The following is a 26175-nucleotide window of genomic DNA, read 5'->3' on the forward strand; positions in this document are numbered from 1 at the left end:
ACGGTTTTCTAAAGCATGTACATGCAATATAATATAGAATCATTGTTTCTGTGTGCTGACTCATTGTGAATATTTATTTCGAGAAACAAACATGAGGTTGAAGTAATGAAATAACATGGTCTTTAAACATGAAAGTTTGTTTCTGTCGAAGGCTAACTTGTTTATAAAGAGGCAATGTACTTATTTTGAGTTAGGCCTCTTGTTGCATACTGTCTATTTAGAAAATATCTGAAATGATTGCTAAAATCGATGTTTCTTCTTTAAAGTAACATAAGTTCTTGCAATGAATGCTACATCTTGTGCAGGCTTACCACTTGGGGCGCATAACTGGTATAGATATCTGTGTTCGCAAGCCCATAGTTGTGTCATGCAGTATGGACAAAAGTGTTCGGGTATGGAACTATCATGAAAGGACGTGTGAGATTGTGAAATTTTTCAATGAAGATGCTTTTTCTGTGGCTTTGCATCCTAGTGGTAAGCTCATCATGATGCTTGCAAGAATGAAACTATTACAGTACATGGTACAGTAATAAAATTCTGTTTAAACAGTATCTCTACCTTACCTAAAGAATTGTGTAAGGCATCAAAGGACTTGTTGGCATTTAGTAGAACGATGAATTTTTGGAGCACAAGATAAGTCTATCTAATCACGTTTAAAGCCACTAAAGGTGGAAACATAATGAATACATCACAAAACGATTCTTGAAAAGGGTATGTTATTTTTTGTTCGACTATAAATGCCCTATAGCCACAACTTAGATAAAGGCAACTTGAGTACTGATTTTATGTTCATATCTTCTTCTGTAGCTTTTTCAAACTCAAGATACACAGATTTTACTCTTTTTATCTGGTAAGCTTTACAATCTGAATTATGTTAACTTGCATCTTGGCAGCTACATCTTGACCATTTTTCATGCATAAGGTCTTCCTATCAGTTAAAGTTTGAACAGCCAGATGGCTATACAAAGAGCAAACAAGATACAAATGGCTAGCCACTCAATGGGGTAGCCATTTCATGCGACAGGAGGTGGGCTAAGGAGCCATCGTGGGGATTACTGCTGTCATTTGATCTTCACTGTCTCTCCTGCAATAATAGGCCTAATGGCCTTAGCGATAATAAGGTCAATTTGCATTCTTGCATCTATGAAGTGCCCTTCTTGTGTTCCTACTATCTTCTTAAGGTGTGTATGATATCCGGATAATAGCATGTTGAATCGGGAAAGGGAGTAGGGGGTGTGTATGTGGAGTACTCTCCAATTGAGGTCGTGTTGACAGAAGTCAATTATTGCACCACACTGTACATTCTAATGGCACAAATGATCTTCATTCTTGGGAGCACTGGCAGGTCTACATGGCCGTAAAATTAGCAATGGGTCTGCATGAAAGGACATGTGCTGAAACTATGAAAGTTGAGCTGCTAGGATGTCAATGGTGGGCCTTTGGAACTTAGCCATGATACTGTTCCCCAAGTCAGGGTCAGGATGTCTGAGTACCAAAATATAGTTTCCAGGAGATCCTGTCTATCTGCTGGAATAATAAAGAATATGGAGTCAATAACTTTGCAAAAGGTGCCTTTAGAAATTCACGAGGAAGTTTATGGTGAGAAAGAGTCTTTTCCAATGTTGATGGAGGCTTGGCCATCAGGGTGGCGAATATGTATCAATTCAGCTGAATGGTGTACTGGGAAGATATGCAGGTGTATGTGGTGGCACTTGAGGCAGTTGCTAATACCACACATCAGGATCCCATGGGAAATGCCAAGAGTGGGGCACCATACCATGTAGTATTCAAGAGCTTGTTGGGCCACCTCGGATTCCATTTCATGTCAGTTGATGAGATGGATAGGCTGAAATATGCATCCCTGTAGCCATTAATATTAGTAAAGGGTGCATATATTGTCATTATAAGTTCATACTATGATGACCTTGTAGAGGGGTTGAAAATGTCTTGCCATGGTAAGGGGGTGGAGGGTGCTGCTTATATTAACTTGTAGGTATGGATAAGTCTATGCAATATAGCATCTATTGTACCTGCCTCAAAAAAATTAGATGTAGAACCTGAGCATAGTTGGCCTCAAGGGTGCCCCTAATGACCTACTGTCATGTCATTTTTGAAACCTCACTTAACATGTGGATTAATTTTTAATCACATGATTAAGTAAATGTTGCACATGTGAGGTGCAATTGGGGTTGAAGTAAATTTACGAGCCCGAGACCCGAAGAAATCACGGGATATCAAAGGCAAAAGTTGCTATAAGTTATGTTGCACAGGTACTTGGTGGTGTCTGGTGCTAGTTGTTGGCCTAGGTCATTCATTTGGCCATAAGTGTCAGTTGGTGACACTAGAGAAGTGGGGTTTAATGGTACCTAATGCCAATCTGATGGTCAAAGATGGTGCAGAGACAATTGGGAGTGGAAGATGCCTAGCCAATTTAATTATTGGCTAGTTTGATTATTTTTTAGGGCACCGAAATAATTATTAGATTAATTTTCAGTATTTAAAGAGTGAAAATTAATATTTAACTATGGATATGTTGGAAAAACCATTTGGGAAGGCTGCCACTTGTCAAAAATGCCCATGCAAGACTGAAAAACGTCTTTAGAGGCGGGAGAGAGGCATTTTTAGTGTATTCAGCCTACAAGAGAGAGGGAGGAGATGCTGCTGGTCTGATTTGCAGCCATTGGAGGACCTTCTGAGGTAGCTAGGGGCAAGAGAAGATCAATCAGTAGGTGATAGCATCTATAGGATGTTGAGACAGGGTAGCAGTAGTAAATGATTGATTTTCTTTAGTTCTTTGCATCTACAAGCTGTTATGGCAGGGCAGCTGTATTTTACTGATTTTCAGTCATTCTTCGTGACGAAACTTTGAATTTTCTCTCTCATCTCCCGGCAATATCATAGCCTTGCTCTAAAGATCTCAGCATTTGGACCCTTGGAGGCTGAGAAATTACAAATTTCTCTACTGTAAACCCTAATTTACAGCATAAGTTAGGGTTTAGCAGCAGCCTTGGGAAGCGTGCCAAAAATTGGAAGCTCTAAGACTTGGATTCAACAAGGCTGAAGGTGAATTTCAGCTAAATTCAGGTGGAGGACTAGCCAGCCATTGATTTTGGGACATTTCCATCGTCTTTGAAGTGGATGAAGGCTAACTAAGTGCCTAAATCAAGGGGCAAAATAGATTGAAGACTTGCTAGTCACTTTGGACAGCAAGGGGAGTTTTGATTGCGAAGGGGATCGGGAGAATCCCATTGTAAATCAACTTCTTCTTCAATAAAGCTAAAGAAATATCGAAAGGGACGCCAATTTTGGGGCCAATCGGGTGTGCATTGTCCAAGATCAGTAGTTAAATTTGTATTTTCAGATTTGTATTAATTTTTTGCTGCTGTAATTAAGTTGTAATCAGGGATTTACCACCCATCCACGGAAGGAAGGCTAGTTACATGGTTCCAATGCCGGGATACCACTCAATCCCTTGATTAGGTGGGCCCAAGGGACCTGATTGCAAGCCGCTTTGTGCCAGTGCTGATTTTTACTCTCAGCTGATAAGTTACAGCAATATGTCTTCATACAATGAGATGGATTCAAGCAATGAGGATGCCTCTCAGTATGAACGTTCATATGGGAATGAAGGAAATGCAATGCCTGACCTTGGACAAGGCTTAGCAGACCATGAACAGCAAGCTGCAAGCTGAAAATGTTATTGTTGGGCAAGATGCACGGCCTTTAGGGCATAAGGAGATTGATGACCAGCAAAGTGAATAGGAATTTGATGACCAGTTCAAGAATCGGATGAGGACAGCAGCAAATCTCTTTGCTGAATTGGCAAAGGATCCTCAATTTACCCGATTTTTGAATTCTCCAAAGAAGGACAGCAAAGGCAAGAAGAAGAAGACGTCTTCTACACCTTCGGGACAACAAGATGTACTGAAGATAATGCCAAACCCTTCATTTGAAGCTTCCAAAGATGCTAATGAAATTAAACAGTTGGTACATACGAGGCAAGGAATGCAAATGCAAGGCCATCATGAAAGTGCCAATCCAATGGATTTTGGACAGCTGGGCATGTATGCTATGATGGGGCAGCTAGGATATTTTGGTGGAAGCACGATTTTTCATGCTATGGTTGGACAAGGACCGCATACGGCAATGTATGGCACAAATCCCTATCGTATGCAGCAACCGATACATGGTGTGCAAGGCCCAATCTATTCGCGTATGGTTGGAAATATGCAAAACCCTATGTATGGTAGTATTGGCTTGATGCCTGGGGCACAAAGTAGCATGTTTGGTACTGCATCTGTACCCCCGAATGCTTATGGGGCTCAAGGAATGAATGTTGGTCATGCAAATGCTCCGTTTAGCATTGGTTTTGATGTAAATTCAGCAAATGTACCCTTTTTGCAGCAAGCCAGTATATATGACAACTTGACACCCAAAGGGGCAGCAAAAGACTATGATGAGGGTGGAAAAGGAGTGAAGTTTGAGTCCTTCAACGGTGTACAAGATAGGTTGAAAGCTTTGACTTTCATTCAGCAGTTTGATGGAGCCTATTTAGGGGGGAACTTCACAGAGTCCTCAAAGATTCGAAAGGCAGCCACTTTCTTGAAAGGGAATGCATTACAGTGGTGGTCCACTCTTTTGATACAAGGTAGAGCACCATCAACGTGGGTACAATTCAAGCAAATGTTTGCACTGAATTGGTTGACAAGTACCTTTGAGGTGGACATTATGACAGCTTGGAATAAGCTGGATGCTAAGGAATATAAGAATTTGGAGCAATATAATAAGAAGTTTTGGGATGCATTGCTGCCTATTACTTCTTATCGCCCCGTACCCCTTCATGAGCAAGTGGAAAAATGTGTTTGTGGGTTGCCCAAAAGAATCAGGGATTTTTGCATTAAATCCACCATGTCTAGCATGTCTCAGCTTATAGAGATTGCTGCTACAGTCGATGCTTTGCTGCGTGGGAAGGATTCGGACTTCCTAGAGAGTGGGGAGAAGCTGAATAAAAAGTTGTTTAAGGTTGAGGAAAGGGGAAAATTTGAAGATCAACCTGAAAAGAGGCCAAAATAACAAAGAAGGGGCTCGAAAACATTGGCACAACGTAGGGAATTGATGGTTGCAAATAAATGTTTTATTTGTGAACATGAGGGTCACATTGCAAGGGACTGTCTCAATAGGTGGCAAGCTGGAAAATTCAGAAAATCAAGGAGATTCTAAAGGAAAGAAGGCCAAAACATCAGTGGGATTGATGCTCGATGTTGTTAGTGATCAGCCCAATGATGATGCTACTGAGTTGTGCAGAGCATGGGCTAAATTAGGGATCAACATGCATTGATTTTCTTTGATAATGGTGTATGAACCAACTTCATCTCTGTTGACATGGCCGCCCATCTAGGCATCAGAGAGGATGAGATGGGACCCATGGGGGAAGTTGGAATGGCATGTAAAGGCCATGTAGAGCTCGTCACACCGCTCATTGGAAAGCTTCGACTGCATATACAAGGATATGTGGACAACGAAGAGTTCTTCATTGCTCCACTTGAGGGTTGTGATGTATTGCTTGGTATGCCATGGTGTCACCGTATGCATGTAGTGATTGATTCTCGTGCAGAAAAGATCACTATTCAGCCTAAGGGAAAGGTACTCACACTTGATATAAAGTTGAAAGGTGAATTTGTCCCTGTTGTATTTGCAGCTGCCATTTCCAAAGTAATGAAAAATCATCTTTCAGCGTACTTGGTTTTTACTAAGGATAAATATGATAGTTAAAATGTTATGAACATGTCTAAGTTAGAGAAGGATCTCATTGCAAAATGCTTCAAATTTGTCACGATGAAGAGCTTTGGTGAAGATGTCTGTCACATTACTGGTGGTAGGACAGTAGACAAGGCTGATATCGCTTACATGTAGCCTCTCTTTGATAAAGTGATAATGAATCTCAATGTGTTTCATGCGTGCATGAAACATTGGGTTCCGTGCCACTGCAATAGCACTCTGATTGTCAGTGAATAAAGGAGTAGGCTCCATGACAGATACATCCAAATCAGCTAACAAGCGTCTAAGCCATACGCATTCAACTGTGGTAGTGAAAGTTGCCTTGTATTCAGCTTTACATGACGATGTGGCAATAGTGGATTGTTTCATGCTCAGCCCACTGATGCAAGATGAGCCGAGAAAGAAACAATTGCCACTAGTGTAGTGACGAGAATCATAATCACCAGCCCAATCAAAGTCACTGTAAGCATGTAAGTGTAGTGGTCCCCCCTTGGCATAAAGCAATGCAAGAGTCCTAGTACCTTGCAAGTAACGGAAAACACGCTTGACAACTTGCCAATGTGACATGTGTGGCTGATGCATATATTTGCTTAGGGATGAAACTGCAAACTATATGTCCGACCTTGTGTTGCATAGGTAAATGAGACATCCAATCGTTGGAGCATATGTATGGATATCAAACAAGTCATTGTCATCATGCAATGACAGCTTTGTGAGAGGCTGAGAGGATCGAAGCTCAGCTGAGAGTGCAGTAGACAGTGTGGAGAGTGAAACATGACACGCAATGCAATAGATTGAAAGAGTGTAAGTGAAACTACAAAGTATAACCCTTAAACCGTAGAGTTGTAGGGGATGTTCACACTCGAACATGATAAGTACCCGTAAGTGTGTAACATAAGCACATACGAAAGAAGACAATAAGTATGGGGGAAAAAACATCTCGTACCGAGAGTAAAAAGTGCCCCAGTGTCCTATTGATCACCGACACTCCTTTGTGAGCGTAGGCGTGAGTGAAACCCAACAACCCCCCCTTGGAGTGAAGAGTGATCAAAAGTACAAGGATCATCCACCACCAAAGGAGATCAAATTTAAAGCATTGCGAAATTCTTCAGATTTGTCATGAGGAAGAGCTTTGGTGAAGATGTCTGCCACATTACTGGTGGTAGGACAATAGACAAGGCTGATATCACCTACATGTAGCCTCTCTCTGACAAAGTGATAATGTATTTTAATGTGTTTTGTGCATGCATGAAACATTGGGTTCCGAGCCACTGCAATGACTGTCAGTGAACAAAGCAGTAGGCTCTGTAACAGATACATCCAGATCAGCTAGCAAGTGTCTAATCCATACACATTCAACTGTGGTAGTGAAAGCTGCCTTGTATTTAGCTTCACGTGACGATGTGGCAATAGTGGATTGTTTCTTGCTAAGCCAAGATATTCAAGATGAACGAAGAAAGAAACAATTGCCACTAGTGGAGTGACGTGAATCATAATCACCAGCCCAATTAGAATCACTGTAAGCATGTAACTGTAGTGGTCTCCCCTTGGCATAAAGCAATCCAAGAGACCTAGTACCCTACAGGTAACGAAAGATATGCTTAACAACTTGCCAATGTGACATGCGTGGCTGATGCATATATCTGCTCAGGGTTGAAACTGCAAAGTGTATGTCCGGCTTAGTGTTGCATAGGTAAATAAGACATCCAACTGTTGGAGCATATGTGTGTATATCAAACAAATCATTGTCTTCATGCAATGACAGCTTCAGTCCTGGTTCCGTTGGTGCACAGATTGGCTTGGAATCCTGTAAGCCAAACCTCTCTAGGAATTTACCAATGTATCTTGACTGTGATAAACCAATACCTCTAGCATCATGTATGAATTGAATGCCCAAGTAATAATGCAAAGACCCCAAGTCCGACATCTCAAAAGTTTGCTGTAAATTTTGTTTAAATGCTGAATTTTGATCAGCATGTGTCCCTGTAAGCAAAAGGTCATTAACATATAGACAAATGATCAGCATGGATCCCCCCTTTTTACATACGTAAAGGGTAAACTTAGATGAGCTGTTTATAAACCCTTGACTAAGTAAAAAGGCATCAATCTTTGCATACCAAGTTCTATGAGCTTGTTTCAAGCCATATAAAACCTTTTTCAGCTTGCAAACCAAGTGTTCGGATCCCTCAATTGCAAGATCAATGGGCTGCTGTACATATACTTCCTCATGAAGTTCCCCATGTAAAAATACAGTTTTAATATCTAACTGATGCACAGTCCATCCATAATGGGCAGCCAAAGCAATGGTAGACCTGATGGTAGTCATTTGGGAGGTAGGAGCAAATGTCTCCTCATAGTCAAGGCCTTTTTTCTATGCATAGTCCTTAGCTACAAGCCTTGGCTTATATTTGTCAATGGATCCATCTACATTCCTTTTCAGCTTGTAGACCCATTTTGTTCCAATGGCTTTCTTCCCAATGGGCAAAGACATTAAATCCCATGTCTGATTCTTAATGATAGAATCAAATTCAGCTTGCATTGCTGCTTTCCAATGCACACTATGTTGTGCATCCTCAAAACATTCAGGCTCCTCATCATCAACTGTACTTGCTGCCATAACAAACTCCATGGTATGTGCAAGTATCATGCATATGAGCTTGCCTTCTAGTATGACCAGCCATGGGTGCATCATCCAAACGACTATCTTTCATAGTCTGTAAGTACCATCTAGGCATTTGTCTTGCCTCCTGACTTTGCACAAGCTCTTGCTGAATTTTAGATTCAGCACTTTCCTGCTGAATATTCAGATCAGCCAATGGCTGATTTTCTGCATTTTCCAATGGAGCAGCTAGCTGAACGTTAAGTTCACTTGCTGAAGCTCTAGCTGAATCACCAAATAAAATGGGCAGCAGCCCTTCAAATACATCTCGGGCATCCTGATATGTGTCAAAACCAACAAGGGATAATTCTGATTTTTCATCAGAGAGTACATCCCTACTGACAAACACCTTTTTAGAGACAGGATCATAGAGTTTGTAGCCTTTGCTCTCACTACTATATCCCACAAAAATATATTTGATAGCCTTGTTATTCAACTTTTTTTCGAGTACCTGAGGAATGTGTGCATATGCAAGACATCCAAAGGTATGAAAGTGTCCAACAGAAGGTTTCCGGTTGTTCCAAGCCTCAAAAGACATAACATTATTTAATGCTTTGGTGGGGCATCTGTTTAAAACATGGCAAGCACACATTACGGCTTCCATCCAAAAACTGTGTGGCAAGCTCTTTGCTTTCAGCATACGTCTAGCCATCTCCATGAGTGACCGATTCTTCCTCTCTGTAACCCCATTCTGCTGTGGAGTATAAGCAGTAGTGAATTGATGAACAATGCCCTTCTGCTTCAAAAACGAATTCAGCATAGAGGACATATATTCCCCCCCTTGGTCCGAATGGAGAGTCTTTATTTTATAACCAGATTGGTTCTCAACAAGTGCTACAAAAGCCAAGAATGCATCATACACTTTTGAGTTTTTAACCGTAGAATAGACCCTGCAAAAGCGAGTAAAGCCATCAACAAAAATCACAAAATAGTAACATCCACCCGATGACTTTGTTTGCATAGGGCCACATACATCTGAGTGCACTAACTGTAACCTGTCTGTGGCTCTAAAAGCAACATCATGGGGAAACGAAAACCGATGCATTTTTCCCAAAATACATCATTCGCACAAGTGCTCAGGAGGTCTCTCCAAAAGAGGCAATCCATCTAGCATCTATGTACGCTGTAAAAGTATCAAGCTACCATACTTCACATGCTCCATGCGAGCATTCCATAACTCTGCCTATAACATTGTAGGAGTAAGAGTGGATGCTAAGTACGCTGAATGATCAACTAAAAGAGTATCCAACTTATATAATCCATGATATAAAGTGCCAGCCAAGACCAAAGTCATGCGTTCCTTATCTCTCACCATGCATCTGTCATCATCAAAGGTGACTTGCAATCCACAACATGCCAAAGAAGAAATAGAGAGCAAATTCTTCTTTATACTTGGCACAAACAAAGCATCCGATAGGCGGAGAATAGAGCCATCAATGGCTGTGAGCACAATCTCCCCAATACCTCTAACATGGTATAATGCATTGTTGGTACATTGTACAGACTTGCCAACTAGAGCTCCACTAACAAAAGCAAATAAATCTCTGCGAGATGTGATGTGCCTAGAAGCACTACTGTTAAAAAACCAAGTGCGTGCATCCTCAGTAGAGCTAAATGCTCTATCAACCCAAGAAGAGTCATAACTGCATGTCTAAAAGCAATAGTCCCTGTCTGCAACAAAGGGCACAGACTTACTAGCAGTGGAAGGAGCATCAGAAAGAGATATCTACGACTCCTTTTTCTTCTCCTTGGTGATGTGCTTTCTGCACTTAGTGATGTAGTGGCTTGGCTTCTTGCAATAATGGCATTTGCCCTTCTTGGCTTTCGTGTCCCCTTGTTTTTTATTACCCTATGAAGTGCCTGAAGTTCCAGAGCTCTGCGGAGCATTCTTTACTTGGCTGCCTTTGCCCTTCTGTCTTGCCATAAAAGCCTACTCAAAGGCTATGACATCCACATCACAATTTCTTCTTGTTTGCTCCTCCTCTAGAAGTAAACTGACTAACTGAAGAAAAGTAATCGGCTGTGGGGGGATGCAAGTCCTGAATTTTATTCAAGTGATCTTGCATAGAATCACCCTCATGCATCTTCAATGTCTCAAGCTCTTTCTTTAAGAAAGAGATACGGGTCTCATTCTTACTAGTAAACATTTGCTCCAAAGTTAACCAAGCTTCTTGTGGAGAAGCTGTAGACCGAATGTGACGGATGATGGATATCTGAACTGCCAATGCAATCTACGACAAGGTCTATGCATCCCGTGTATCCCATGCTTTTTGAGCTGCTGATCTTTGGGGAAGTGGCTGAAGTGCAGCAGGCTGAACAGCAGGCCATGTCTCCTAGAGAAGGAGTAGCAAGAGCCACAACTTCAGGCCTAACTTCTTCTCCGCTGACATAGTCCCAAAGATTTTTTGCAACGAGCACATTCTTCATCATGAAGGACCAAAGTGAGTAGTTGTTACCATCTAGTCTGTCCTCCTTGGATACGTAGGTAAATATATCCCCTCCTTGATTTGCCATGATAATCAATACCAAAAGAAGGCAAAAGAGCAATGTCCAAGCTGGACCAACCTGGAAATCTCCAAAATTTCCAAAAATTACAGCAAATAGCTTGCTACAATTAGTATACTGAGGTACACTCTGCCAAAAGTGTCTATAATGCATGCAGTCCAAGGTACATTCAATGCTCAGCGACACTATATGAGCAAAACCCCCAAAATTCCTTGCCCAAAAATTGCAAAAACAGTCTATCTCTGATTGAGACTTCAGTATATTTGCCAATGTCTCCACAAAGATCAAAAGTCCCAAAATTCTTGACTTATTTGCCAAGAAATTTGCATCAATCGTGTCCTAGACACGTATTTAGATTTCTGTGCTTGCCCTGCCCTTGTTGAGAGATGAATCTAGAATAAAATAATAATAATAATAATAAAACTTGTACCTATGTTTCTGAGCAATGTGAGAGGCTTGTGGTGGTGGCGACTGCGTGTCCTGGAGGCAATGGCTTGTGCCGGTGGCGATGGCGTAAGCTTGAGGCTCATGGTGCATTGGAGGCCGAGTGTTGGAGATCACGCCACAGGGCGGCACTGGCACAGGCGTAGGCGGCGCTGGAGGCGGGCGTGGCACAGGGCGTGGGCGGTGCTGGAGGTGGTACAGACAGGCGCAAGGTTGGTAGGGCTAGAAGTAGTCGGGCGTAGATGGCGAGCTAGAGTTGGACGCTTGGCGTTCATTTAGGCGGTGCTTAGGAGACGCAGACAGTGCTTTCATAGGTGGGTGGGTGCAGGCTGGCGGCGCTCCTAGGTAGACTGGCGGGCTCAGACAAGGGCGGGGCAGCACAAAATAGGCGGTGCAGGCAAGTAGCACTACTGGTGTTGGGGAGGCTGCAGGAGACGGGCAGTATTGGCGTTGGCGAGAAGGGTAAGGGCAGGAGCTGTCGCTGCTGATTGGGTGCTGTTGTGGTGGACTTGGCGGTGCACGTGGCAAACTTGCTACAAAAGCCGAACTAAGAAGCTAGAGCTCCCATACCAAATGTAAGAGGCTGAGAGGATCAAAGCTTAGCTGAGAGTGCAGTAGACAATGTGGAGAGTGAAGCACGACATCCAATGCAATAGATTGAAAGAGTGTAAGTTAAAGTACAAAGTACAACCCTTAAACCTTAGGGTTGTAGGGGGTGTTCACACCCGAACATGATAAGTACCCGTAAGTGTGTAACATAAGCACATACGAAAGAAGACAATAAGTATGGGGGAAAAAACCTCTTGTACCAAGAGTAAAAAGTGCCCTAGTGTCCTATTGATCACCGACACTCCTCTGTGAGCGTAGGCGTGGGTGAAACCCAACAAGCTTCAGTCCAGGTTCCATTGGTGTACAAACTGGCTTGCAATCGTGTAAGCCAAACCTCTCAAGAAGTTTACCAATGTATCTTGACTGTGATAGTCCAATGCCTCTAGCATCATGAATGAACTAAATGCCCAAGTAATAGTGCAAATGCCCCAAATTTGACATCTCAAAAGATTGCTGCAAATTTTGTTTGAATGCCGAAATTTGATTAGCATGTGTCCCTGTAAGCACAAGATCATCGACATATAGACATATGACTAGCAAGGATTCCCCCTCTTTACATATGTAAAGGGTAGACTCTGATGAGTTGTTTATGAATCCTTGGTTGAGTAAAAAGCCATCAATCTTTGCATACCAAGCTCGAGGAGCTTGTTTCAAACCATATAAAGCCTTTTTCAGCTTATAGACCAAGTGTTCGGATCCCTCAACTATAAAACCAATGGGCTCCTATACTTACACTTCTTCTTGAACTTCCCCATGTATAAATGTAGTCTTTATATCAAGCTGATGTCCATCCATAATGGGCAGCCAAAGCAACCATAGACCTAATGGTAGTCATGGGGGATGTAGGAGCAAATGTCTACTCTTAGTCAATGCCTTTCTTATGTGCATAGCCCTTGGCCACAAGGGTGGCCTTATATTTGCCAATGGATCCATTTGCATTCCTTTTCAGCTTATAGACCCACTTTGTACCAATGGCTTTCTTCCCAATAGGCAAAGACACTAAATCCCATGTTTGAATCTTTATGATGGAATCAAACTTAGCATTGCTGCCATCCAATGTGCACTATGTTGTGCATTCTAAAAACATTTAGGCTCCTCATCATCAAATGTATCTGCTGCCATAACAAACTCCATGGTATGTGCACCATTATGTATATGAGCTTGCCTTCTACTATGACCAGCAATAGGAGCATCCAAATGACTATCTTTCATAGTGTGAAAATACCATCTAGGCATCTGCCTAGCTTCCTGAATGTGTACAAGCTCTTGCTGAACTTCAAATTCAGCATTTTACTGAATATTTAGATTAGCCATGGGCTGATTTTCTACATTACCCAATGGAGCAGCTAGTTGAACGTTAAGTTTACTTGCCGAAGCTCTAGCTGTATCACCGAAAGAAATGGGCAGCAGCCCTTCAAATATATCATTGGCAGCCTGATGTGTGTCAAAAATCCTCTCTGCAACCCCATTTTGCTGTGGAGTATAAGCAGCAGTGTAATGAACAATGCCCTTTTGCTTCAAAAAAGAATTCAGCATAGAGGACATGAATTTCCTCCCTTGGTTCGAACAGAGAGTCTTTACCCTACAGCTAGATTGATTTTCAGCAAGTGCTACAAAAGCCAAAAATGCATTATACACTTCTGACTTTTTCACCAAAGAGTAGACCCAATAGAAACGAGTAAAGTCATCAATGAAAGTGACAAAATAGTAACAGCCACCCAATGACTTTGTCTGCATAGGGCCACATACATCTGAGTGCACAATCTGTAATCTGGCAGTTGCTCTAAAAGTAACATCACGGGGAAACGAAAAGCGATGCATTTTTCCCAAAATACATCCCTCGCATAAGTGCTCAGGAGGTCTCTCCAAAAGAGGTAATCCATCTAGCATTTGTATACACTGTAAGAGCATCAAGCTACCATAGTTCACATGCCCCATACGAGCATGCCATAACTCCGCCTGTAACATAGCAGGAGTGAGAGTGGACGCCAGATAAACCGACTGATCAATTGAAAAATCATTCAACTCATATAATCCATGACAAAGTGTCAGTCAAAACCAAAGTCATGTGTTCCTTATCCCTCACCATACATCTGTCATCATCAAAGATGACTTGCAAACCACACCTTGCCCAAGAAGAAATAGATAACAAATTCTTCTTTATGCCTGGCACAAACAAGGCATCTTGCGAGTGGAGAATAGAGCCATCAATGGTTGTCAACACAATCTACGCAATGTCTTTAACAGGGTATGATGCCTTGTTGGCACACAGTACAGACTTGCCAATCGGGGTTTCAATAACAGAAGTAAACAAATCTCTCCGAGATGTGATGTGCCTGGAAGTGCCATTGTCAAAAAATCATGTGCTTGCATCCTCCGTAGAGCTAAATGCTCTATCAGCCCAAGAAGAGTCATAACTGCATGTGTAAAAATAATAGTTCTCCTTGTCTGCAACAAAGGACATGGACTCAATAGCAGCAAAAGATGCATTAGAAACAGACATTCTTGACTCCTTCTCCTTGGTTATGTGCTTTCTACATTTAGTGATGTAGTGTCCTGGCTTCTTGCAATAGTGGCACTTGCCCTTCTTGGCTTGTGTGTCCCCTTGTTTCTTGCTACCCTGTGAAGTGCTTGAAGTCCCAGAGCTCTACGGAGCATTTTTTGCTTGGCTGCCCTTGCCATAAAAGCCTGCTCAGAGGCTATAACATCCACACCATTGTTCTTTTGTGTCTGCTCTTCTTCTAAGAGCAAATTAACAAACTGAAGGAATGTAAGTGGCTGTGGGGAAATCCTCATGGTGAGGTTCAAGGCCATGTGAAAGGCCAAGTATGAGGGTGACAATAAGTTCAAGGTAGTAGATATCAATTGCACATCTAATAATACTCATCTACATTCATAAGCTGCTCACGTAAGTCTTGAATTTTATTTAGATGATCCTACATATAATCATCCTCATCCATCTTCACAGTCTCAAGCTCTTTCTTCAAGAAAGAGATGTGTGTCTCATTCTTTCTAGCAAACTTTTGCTCTAAGGTCAGCCATGCTTCTCATGAAGAAGTTGCGGATCAAATGTGAGGGATGATAGACCGCTACACTGCTAATGCAATCAACGACAAAGCCTATGTATCCCGTGTACCCCATGCCTTTGGTGCCAATGATCTTTGGGGAAGTGGCTGAGCTAGAGTGGGCTGAACAAGCTGAATTGCATGTTGTCCACGTAGCAGGAGCCACAATTCCGGGCCTTACTTCTTCACGGTTGACATAATCCCAAAGATTCTTCGCAATTAGCACATTCTTCATCATGAAGGACGAGAGGGAATAGTTGTTGCCATCCAACCTATCCTCCTTGGATACATATGTAAATACATCACCTCCCTGATTTGCCATGATAAATGTCACTGATCAGAGAGCAAAAGTGCAATATCTCAAACTGGAGCAACCTGGAAATCTTTGAATTTCAAGAAATTACAGCAAGTATTTTGCCGTAATTTGCAAATTTAATCACACTCTGTCAAAACTGTCTGAAATGCATGCTGTCCAAGGTGCAATAAATACTCAGCAGTACTGAAAATGCAAAAGCCCCAAAATTTCTTGTCCCTATGCAGGAAATCAGTCTATTTCAGACTGTAACAGATGTACATTTGTCGATCTTTGAGCTGACAACAAAAGCCCAAAATTCTTGATTCGAAATGCACAAAATCTCTGCGAGAAATGTGTCTAAGACACTTGTAAGAACAGAGATATGCTGCTCGGGCACAAGCCCCTTCGAAAAGAGGAAATCTAAATTAAAAATCAATGATTTTTTTTAATGTTACCTCCAGTTCTGGTGGCTGAGGTGGCAGCACCTTTAAGTGGTCGCGTTGTAGACCAGATTGCAGGAAGCTGACCAGCAGGCGCGGGCTGGCGGCACTCAGGTAGCTGGAGTTCGAGGTGGGGGTGGGCGGCTGCTGACGAGGGAGCAGGGAGTGGAATAGGAACAGGCGGCATAGTAGGCGGACAGGCCAGGGGCCAGGTGGGCACACAGCTAGTGTGGGAGCTCCCACTCGACCGCCAAGACCCACGGACCGCTTATTGTTTCAAGCGTCCCAAGCGAGCTCTAATGGCTACCTCTCACCTAGCCGACGTGCCTCCAAACCTATGAATGTAGTGAGCTTACCTCAATGCCGAAATGAGTTGCCTCCTCCTTCACACACACGGTAGCTCCACGATCCTAGATGCTAGCTCCTCCTTCAAGCTCCATCTACCATAGTCGTGCGCGCACGAGAAAAGAGAAGAGAAGAGAAGAAGAGAAGGGAGAATGGTGAAGAGCTTCACCCTCTTGATCCCTCACTCCCACGTGCTCACTCCCTCACCCTCTCAATCTCCCTCTCTCGATATCACACACACACAAACAAGGAGAAGAGAAGAAGACAAGGAGAGAGATCTCTTGTTAGCCACACATCAAAGAATGAGCTTCCATTCACTTTTTGAACTTTATATACAAGCCCTAAGATTCCATGGGCGCCCATCCCTTTTTACATAACCGTCCTTTGTGGCAAGGTCCTTTTTCTTATTTCTCTTTTCTTGCCTCATGCCTTAAGCCTACACATATCTATTCTTTTACAAATGACACAGGAGGGAGCCTGGTGCTCTTTTATAAGAGTTTTTAGAGTTTTTTGAGGCGCCTTCTATTTTAAATTGCGCTTTTGCCTCAGCTTAGCTTTTAGGGACCGCCTCTGCGCCTTTGCTTTTTTTATGTTTTTTTTTCACTTTTTACTTCATATTTTTGCCATCTTAAACTGAGGTTAATAGCTAGAGGCAGGCGCTTGTAGCGTTGGTGGCAGGCAAACAGAGAGTGTTGCCTAGACCACTGGCGGTGTGGGTAGAAGGCAGGCGCAGGCAAAGGTGCTACCTGGGGCGAGCGTTGGTGGCTCTAGGATGGCACTGGCGGTGTAGCAAACTGGGCGGACTGGCAACGCTTGACTAGAGGCGTGGGACAACAGCTTTGCACTGGGAGATGGAGCTGGAGCTGCGAGCTGGAATGGTAGGTGGGGATCAATGCCAAGGAGCTCACCTAGAGACCTAGCCAAGTGGTAAGCTATATATAGCTAAAAATCAGCCAAACAGGCTGACCTGATCGGGCGGACTATATTTAATGCAATTGGCATCAATAAGATAATGTGAAAAATGTTGACATGGCATCCGAGAAGTTGGGAACAAAACATGCTCACCCATGGGGGACTAAAAATCATCTGGTAGGATAGTATAATTGACAAACACACCAAGACTAGGAAGAAAGACACAATCGGAGCTTTAAAATGCTCGTGTCAGACTTTGACTAGGGTTTATAACTAGGAGATGACATACTGATAAAATAAGGTAGGCTAACACCCCCTCTCAAATCCTGGGACAATTTAAAGATCCAACAATCTCACGTGATGAAGCATAGAAGCCTTGGATAAAGGCTTCATGAAGAGATCTGTCACATTGTCTGCTGTAGGATAGTAGACCACCGCTAACTCGGAATCCACAATCTGCTCTCGTACATAATAATTGATCCTCTATGTGCTTTGTGTGAGTATGAAACACCGGGTTCTTGGCCAATGCTAAGGCACTCTGGTTATCCACGTGCAATTGAGTGGGACGTGTCTATGGAAAGCCAAAATCCATTAACATCCGGCGGAGCCAAATTGCTTTCATAGCTATGGAACAAAGGGCATAGTTCTCAGTCTTTGTAAAAGAAAGTGCCATAGTAGGCTGCTTTTTATTGCTCCACAAGATAGCTCACAATCCAAGGGAGAAAGCACAACCTATAGTGGATTGTCTTGAATCCACATCACTTGCCTAGTCGGAGTCACTTCATCTAGAAAGATTAGCCCTCTCTCCGTTGTACATGATCCTGTAGGATTGAGTCCTCTGTAAATAGCACACAACATGCAAGACAACAATGCCACCACAAAGGAAATATATGACCAAGTGTGAATAGCAAGATCATTGAGCCAACAAGGCACATGTATCAGACAGCATATGGAAGGGGTTCACTAGTTGTCAAAAGCTTGGACTTTGGTCCATGGAGCAAGAAATAGGCCGACACGCGGCCATACCAAACCTCGAAAGTAACTCAGAGATGCGCCTATGTTGGGATATAAAGATGTTGTGTGCCATCTGATAGATCTCCAAGCCAAGAAAGAAGTGCAGGATCCCTAGATCTGTTATATTGAACTCTTGTCTCATTTGGAAAGGTAGACTTTATGTCCATCTAGAAAACAGGCTAGTGGTTATGAGTTGCAAGAGGTAAGATAACTCAAATAGTAGACATCTGAGCAATAGGTGCAAAGGTCTCTAAGTAATCCAATCTTGCTCTCTAGGTAAATCCCTTGGCAATAAGCCATGCCTTATGCTTGTGTAAGGATCCGTCTGCAAGGTACTTGATTTATAGATCCACTTGACACCAATCAGCTTGTGCTTCTTTGAACACATAACCAACTCCCAAGTGCGGTTGCGTTGGATAGAATCGAGCTCCTCTTGTATAACACGACATTAAATATCCTGTGCAAGAGCCTCATGTAGGCTCACAATCTTGAAGAATGTGTGACATAAGGGTGTAGTTCACACATAGTGAACTATCCTTCCAGGCTTGCAATTTGGTTGATCTACATGGGCTTGTAGGGGTAGTAGGAAAATAGGAAACACTTGAATCTTGCATAAGTTGTTAATAGTACCATGGAATGGTGATAGACTCATCCTACTGTGAAGAAAACCGAGTAGCCTCTGGGACTTGTAAAGCGCTTGTCTAGGATAAAGACTCCCCCTCACTAGGTGAAGGCAAATTCCCCTCATCCAAAGATGAAGGTCACACCCCAACACAGAAACACAAATAACACCGTATGACAAAGCACAAACTGATAGAAGAACAGCAAACACACTATGTAGTGAATGAATATTGTACCTTGAACTCTTGTATCTCAAGGATGAGGGCAGGGGAATGAGCTAGAGAGTGTGTCGTACTCCGAACGGATCCTGAATTGTAGCAAGGCAGCCTTTGGATGTCGAACACCAGCAAATGCAGCCAAGGAAGTTTGGATCTAATGCAGATGGTAGGGCATGAGAGAGAAAGAATAAAAATGCAAGCGAGGAGAGAGAAAACAGTAAACGCAGGTTGTAGGAGAGAGAAAGACTAAAAACGTAGGAAAAAGCAGCAACAACAGATCAGCTCTGAACAGCGTGTGGTAGGTTGGAAATAGGTGCCAGGCTGCTGTAGACAGCAATGGCCAGCTTGGACCGCAATGTCCTCCACATCTGGGGTGTGGACAGCAAGCTGAAATACCTGAAATTTGCAAAAACGAGATTAAGGATGAATGGAGGGCAGCATACCTATTTATATAAAGTTTGGGCCCTTCCTAGTGGGTTTGTGCTTATGGGATACAAACACTCTCTAGGAACACATTTCTTTTTAAATAAACAAGGTTTCCTCCAAAATAAGCATGTTTTGGGGTTGTTTAAGTGAAGTTAATGCATTTTTAGCTCAACACCCCCTCTCAAGCCCAACAACGGTGCCACGAGAAGTAGGCCAGCCAAGGCCTTTTTTTTCCCCCTTTATCTTGTATCCCAAGGTATTCCACCCCAAAAGCAGCTAGAGCATCAGACAAAGGGTGGAGATTCTATGCTGATCCTAAGACCTAGAGAGGGACCATTATACCCACATATCATATATATGTATAGTCTTCAGCTTTAAAGATATTTTTGATTTTAGTAGATTTTAACCTCTTATTAGAATACATTTATTTCGTGTTATTTCACTTCAGCTTTGCCATGATGAGATGACATTGGATACATATGTATTGGTTCTTGTCTCATAGGCCACATTAACTTTTTGTAGATGTTTATATATGTATACTTTGTGCAGGCTTGCATGTGCTAGTCAGTTTTGCAGGCAAGTTAAGGTAGCAGAAGTTTATATAATCTGTTCTGTTTTTGTTCTTTCTAAGTATGTCTCCCTATGCAGGTTTGCACGTGCTAGTCGGTTTCTCAGACAAGTTAAGGTTTATGAACCTATTGATTGATGATATACGGCTTGCTAAAGAGATAGGCATTAAGAGTTGCCAAGAGTGTACATTCAGCAATGGTGGACAGTATTTTGCAGCCGTTCATAATAATGTGGTGCAAATCTTTTCAACATATACTTGTGAAAATATTGGCAATTTGAGAGGCCATAGTGGTAAGGTATGTGTTTTATTGTCTAGCTAAGTGCTTTGAGATTCAAGTAACCACTGTACTTGACCAATCACTGAAGTGCTTTAGGAATCCTAATGGCATTGAGATTTGCAGGTCCATCAAGTGTGGTGGTCTTCGGATGACACATTCATCTTAACTGCTGGCTTGGATGGTGCAATTTATGAATGGAGAGTGAAAGACTACAAGAGAAACCGGGAGAATGTTTTAAAGGGCTGTGCATACACCAGTGTGACTGGTGTATATAATACTAACTCCTTTATAGCTGTTGGTTCAGACAGGAAGCTCAAGGAAATGGATGAAACTCAAATAATAAAGGTACACAATGTCAAATGTTGCAGTCTTAAGTGTGGTTATAAAGAATCTACTTAAAGTAGGCATTCCCAAAAATATTCTCAACACCTTATCTTTTTGAGCTAACTGTTTGGGAAAATTGATTGCAGAGCTTTCCTAGTGCTGCCTTGTTGACACGAATTACTCTTCCTGATGGCAGTCGTTTGCTCTTTGCGGGCACTGAGTTTGGGGGCATCCGAACCTATCGATTTCCTTTGACAGGCAAGTACACCTGATGGTACCATCATATGATTTTTTTCTTGATCAGTTTAGACTTTTCTCTTTCTGTTCATTCTGCAGTTTTCCATATCAATCTTTTCAAGGAACTTCCTCTGTCAGCTATGTGACAAAGTACATGAATAGGCACAACAGTATAAACATGGCACATGTTTTTGACTATGTATAACTCATGGAAGAATAAGGGAAACCAAAGGCAGAAGTGACTGTCCTATTATTATTATAGTACAACAGTATTCTGTGATGTATAAAAGAGGGGTAAGGATGCAGTACAGTGTGTGCACACCAGTCAACCATATGAGCACAATTCTGCACCTCATATACACAGAATCCATAGATTATACCTGGTGTCCTATCTGGAACAGACCATCATCAGCTGCAAGCAGCCTCAGTTCTTGACCTTGGCTGATAAAATACAAAGTTTTTAATGTCTGTTGGAAAGTGGGAGGGGTTGAGCCTTCATGGCCCTCTAAAGTCCAATTAGCAGCCATGGATTGTAAAGTAAGAGTTGCCACTTCTGGCCACCACGTGGCTCCTATGCCAGTGCTTAGGCTACCCTCCTTCCCGCCTTCACCACTACCCAGCCTAGAAATAACTGCCCATCCACAGTCCTGGGCTTGCCCAAGATATGATCACCTTAACATGGGTCTATTATAGGGTGCAAATCAAAAAGACCTTAGATAGCTGTATGAAACTTATTTCCTCCCTTTTCTCTGCAAAATTTCCTCACAATCTTTTCAAGGGACCTATTCTGTGGTCTATCATAATGGCCTTAGTTGTAGTTTTGGTTGAGATTGATCCTGCCAAAGATGGGTCCTGGAAAAGTGAGAATGTGTGTTGCCCAAATATTTGTCATTAATATCAGAATGCTTTTACTTGAGAAATTCAAACATCCTTTGTCAAGGGGCTCATCATTGGCCATGAGCAGTTTTTTCTTATCTTAAAAAAGAAAAGAAGTGCCCCCTACAAACATGAACTGACACGTTTGAATTGGACAGATGTTGGTTGCTCTTTTGTTTCAAGTTGTTTTTCATTACATGTATTGTACTCTTGTTTTTGTATTTTGTCTCCATGTAAAGCAACAACCTAAAAAAGAGCATCCAATAGGCATTGGTTTTCTTCCACCCATCATCCATGATCCACTGTACAGCAATGCTTTGCTTTGTATCTACTAGCGAGCTCACAGAGCAACCAGCAAGGGGTGTTACTTCACTCTCTGTTACTTTGCCATTTGTACAATGCTTCTATAAACTAATGTAATGATTTTTATAGAATTTAACTCATGGAAGTCACAAAAAGGAAAAGAATGTCATAAAAGCAAGGAAAGGTGGAGGAAATTGTTAAGAGGACCCATGCAAAGGTATTGTGACCTTTGGACATCATCCAGGAGGAACCCACTCCTTGGAAGCAACATAGTTGTGGTAAATGTACTTTAGCTTCTCATGTCTCCATTCCCCTTGCTTGGTAAATCTTGGTGGCGGTTAGCTTCCAATATTTGTGGGTGCCCCTCCTCCCACCTTTTTCAGGAACTTGCTCCTCCTTTCACTTCTGAGTTGATGATGATTACGGCTTCTTTTTTGGGTGAGTTCTTACTCCCTCCTCTTCTATATGTGGTGGGCACATTCCCATGCCTCCCTTCGTCATGTGACAAAGATTAATAAAACATTTGGAGTTTCTAAAGAAACTATTTTATTTAATTTCAATGACTCCATCAAGACTTGGGTCCTTGAGATGAGATTTATCCTGGCCGATGTGTTGATCCCAAATTCTCTAACTTTAGGTTGCCAATAGCTATCTGAAGGATTGGATAAGTCCTTCTTTTTGACCTATTGAGATCTTCTTAGGGTCCTTTTTGAGCTATCAGGATCTTATTAGGGTAGGTGTCATTCGAGCTGTCTAGGAGATTATGGCAGTAGGGGTTATGTCAGAGACTTTCTGTGAGGCTGATTCACCTCATTCCCAAAGCAAGTGAAGACCGGTCATTTTGCTTGCAACAACCTAAAGATTCTCTTCTCCTCCCCCACCCCCCCCCCCCCCCCCCCCCCCCCCCCCAAAAAAAAAAAAGGGTTTTGTCCCAGAGTTAGCATCTTGGATAGAATCTTCACTTTTTGGAAGTCCACCACTTTGGCCTGATCCAAGAACCAGGGCCTTATTGTGCTCCTTCTTGACGTTGAGAAGGCATATGGCCACGTGGATTAGGGTCCTTGGAGGGCATGATGCTAAGGATGGGATTTCTAGAGTAACGGATCAGAAGTATAGCAGTTATTTACTCCTCAACACATAGACAGGTTATGACTATTGGGGTGAGAGGAGACAGATTCAGCATTCAGAGATCAGTTAGACAGGGCTGTCCACCAGCCCCCTTCTTGTTCTTATTTGTATTAGAGGCCATGAGCTCCTGTTTGAGAGACAGATCTATAGGTATCAAAGGCATTAGGTTACCCATCCTTGCCAGAGTTTGAGGAGATTCTTGATGTGGAGTTTGTTGATGACAGAGTAGGTCCTCTAGACGAGGATGAGAGTAACTTTAGGGCTTTTGTAACAGCCATGGAGATAGTTTGCACACCAATAGATGCCCTAATTAATTGACACTAGTCCTATGGACTTTGGGTATGCAACATTAGACAACCGGAGTGGCTATTGCATGAGGATTTCACATGGACTGTGATGAGATATCTTTGGACGCTATGTGGGGGTTGAAATTACCTCAAAGCAGCAATTGGCACCTCTCCTCTTGAGAATTAGACAAAATCTTCTTTATTGGCGCTCATCAAGACTTTGACTAGTAGGGAGAGTAGTGGTTGCCACCTAGGTTCTTCTTGTGACCATGTGGTTCATCACTTTCTATTGGGCGTTATCCAGGTCCTGCAGATGAAGCACTATATTAGGAATTTTATTTGGTTGGGAGGAGACAAGAGCTTGGCTAGAGCGAAGGTGGCTTGGGATGTCATCATATAGCTGAGCTCTAGAGGAGGTTTCAAGAGATCAGGACCTAAGGTTTAGGGAGGAGCTTTTAGGTCAGATTTGCAGCTGCCATTATTAGAGCATGGAAGTTTGTATCATTGGGGCTTCACTAGTACCCCCAACTATAGCCAAAGAGAAGAGGAGAGGAGGCAGCCTCTTCTCTTCAATTACTAGTTGAGATCAGAGTTAGATCATATGCTTGGACAAAGGACATACTTATCATGGGGAAGATTCTCTTTACAAGTTGCTGCGTAAATGGGAGATCGGTTTGCATTCAAGGAGTTATTGCAAGAGACTCAGAGACAACGAACAGATATGGACACTTCTGACACTTGGATCAACGAACAAATATGGACACTTCTGACACTTCTGACACTTGGATCAATCTCTTCTCTAGAGGGGAATTCTTCTATCAGTTGTTGCAACTAGCAAAGATAGGACATTCACTTTTATGGTTGAGGAGAATGGCTGCCTCCAGTGAGAGGACTTTGACCAGAGCTCATTGGGTGCTCCAGACAAAGGATCAAAGTAGTGGCATACTTCGAGAAGTGGCACATTAATTGAGACCCAAGCACCTATCTTGTAGATGGATGTATTGGGCTTATTAGAGGAAACCTTTATAGAGATTACAATGGGATCTAGGAGAGTGGGTCTAGAGGGATGTGTTCATTGGTAGAATATGTGACGTGGCCTTCTTTGGCCACGCTACTAGGTTGGGGAGGAGGATACACATGAGCAAGATCAAAGCACGACAAACAATTGTTTCCCATTGGCATAGAGAGGGAATCTCAAATGAGTTCTTATGTGACTTTTGGAGGAGGCTACATGATAGCTTTTGGCCTAGGAGGATATCTCTCTTTCTATGGCTTGTAGCTCATAGGAGCCTAGCGGTTGGGACTTTTCTTGGACAAAACAGGGATCCAGTGGCATGTGCGAGATGCGGAGAGCTACAGGAGATAGAGAGACACTACCTATGGGACTTCCCTAGAGCCTAGGAAGTACGGAGGATAGCCCTCAAGATGATATTCCATGGCATAGTAGAGACCATTGTGGCAACCTGGGGGCGTGCAACCTAGGTCACAGATAGAGGCCCAACATGTGGCTATAAGGATGTTCAGTGGATTTTTTCTTTTCTCATCATTGGACAATATCTGAGCAGGTGTAGTGGAGGGATATTGTCAAAGATGGGAGCTTGTACATCTGGACCCCGAGATGCAAACATGTTGTTCTTCAGGATGTATCCAGAGAGCAGAGACTCTATTGAGGATCTAGAGGGAGATTATCCACACCTTGTGTGGGAGATGGGAGAGGATGCAAGGCAGCTTTGAGAGCATGAGCAAGAGAAGAGAGGCCTTCTTGTGGACATGGGACTCAGACACTTTCTTCTACACTACCCTCTAGATGGTTTGGCGTCATAGCCCATCAGATTGGTTTTTTATACAACCATTGTTTTTGTGATGTACTCAGTTACTCTTTATAGAGTTCATTGTACTTTGTATTTTGCCGCAAGTTTTTCTCTGAGGTGTTATTAATAGAATTTCCTCTTCTTGAAAAAAAAAGCCTAGATGAAGGACATGAATATCTCTCTAGTAGTGGCAGGTAAGTATTCAGTATATTACTCCTAGTTGACTGACTTGTGGCTGTTTATGTTGGGATAAAGGGTAGTGCCCGTGTCCGCTCGTAAGGGCCAGGTTGTACATGGTACATATACCTATCTAAAATAATTATTGAGGTATACTCTTCAGTACCACAAATCGTGTGTCTCTATCTCTTCTCTTTCTCAACCTGCATCTCTACACAGAAGCTCCATTGCAGCTAACTCAACAAAGTGTTATTAGAGCTTGGTTCAAGCAATTAGGAGCTTGGCATTTCTTTAGGTGCAAGAGCTTGAAGTTGAAGAAGAGTTCACTGTGGAGAGTCTATAGGCAGGGCAACAAGGTTTGAAGCTTCTTCTTGAAGCTTGAAGCTTCATTGGCCACTAGGGGACCCTCCCCATCATCTTCAACACTTGGACCAGCATTCCAATCTCTTCAGGGTTGAAGGCGCCATCAGCATGGGTATGCAGATCTGGTTTTCAGCATGCTCAGGACCTACAGCAGCTGCTCCTCTTCATTTGGCATCATGGTTGTGCTCGAGACTTTGCATCTAATGCTTAGCATTGAGCATTGAAGTGTAGTATTACACTTGGGGTTGATATACATTCAGCTTCAGGTCTGAAATACACAATATTCAGATATGTAATAAACAGGGCAGCACCTGCTCTCTTGAGATTGATGCTCATATGATAGCTATTTGGATGTATCTTGATGCTGGATGCTTTGGGAACCATGTGGCATTGTCTTGAGGCTATTTTGAGCTAATCTTAGCAAGGATTTGACTCATTTTGCTGACATATTTGTGGTTGGAAACATGACAGCAACTATTTCTTGAGTGAA

General features: G+C 42.6%; 1 protein-coding gene across 3 annotated transcripts in view; it reads left to right on the forward strand.

Moving 5' to 3' along the window:
• The window catches only part of LOC148025541 (uncharacterized), a 121436-nt gene that overhangs the window by 22318 nt on the left and 72943 nt on the right, over positions 1-26175 (forward strand). For all 3 annotated transcript variants that reach the window (XR_015693117.1, XM_087692743.1, XM_087692745.1), the window contains exons 5-8: positions 306-474; positions 19980-20197; positions 20303-20524; positions 20650-20761. Coding sequence is in view for 2 of the 3 variants with exons in the window: in XM_087692743.1 (XP_087548869.1) it covers positions 306-474; positions 19980-20197; positions 20303-20524; positions 20650-20761 (721 nt within the window). In the remaining variant the exon portion in view is untranslated. The remainder of the gene's footprint in view (positions 1-305; positions 475-19979; positions 20198-20302; positions 20525-20649; positions 20762-26175) is intronic.

Source organism: Lygodium microphyllum, chromosome 14 (genome assembly GCF_053477565.2).
Source record: "Lygodium microphyllum isolate KBCC chromosome 14, Lygodium_microphyllum_v1.1.10, whole genome shotgun sequence".
Taxonomy (NCBI): Eukaryota; Viridiplantae; Streptophyta; class Polypodiopsida; order Schizaeales; family Lygodiaceae; genus Lygodium; species Lygodium microphyllum.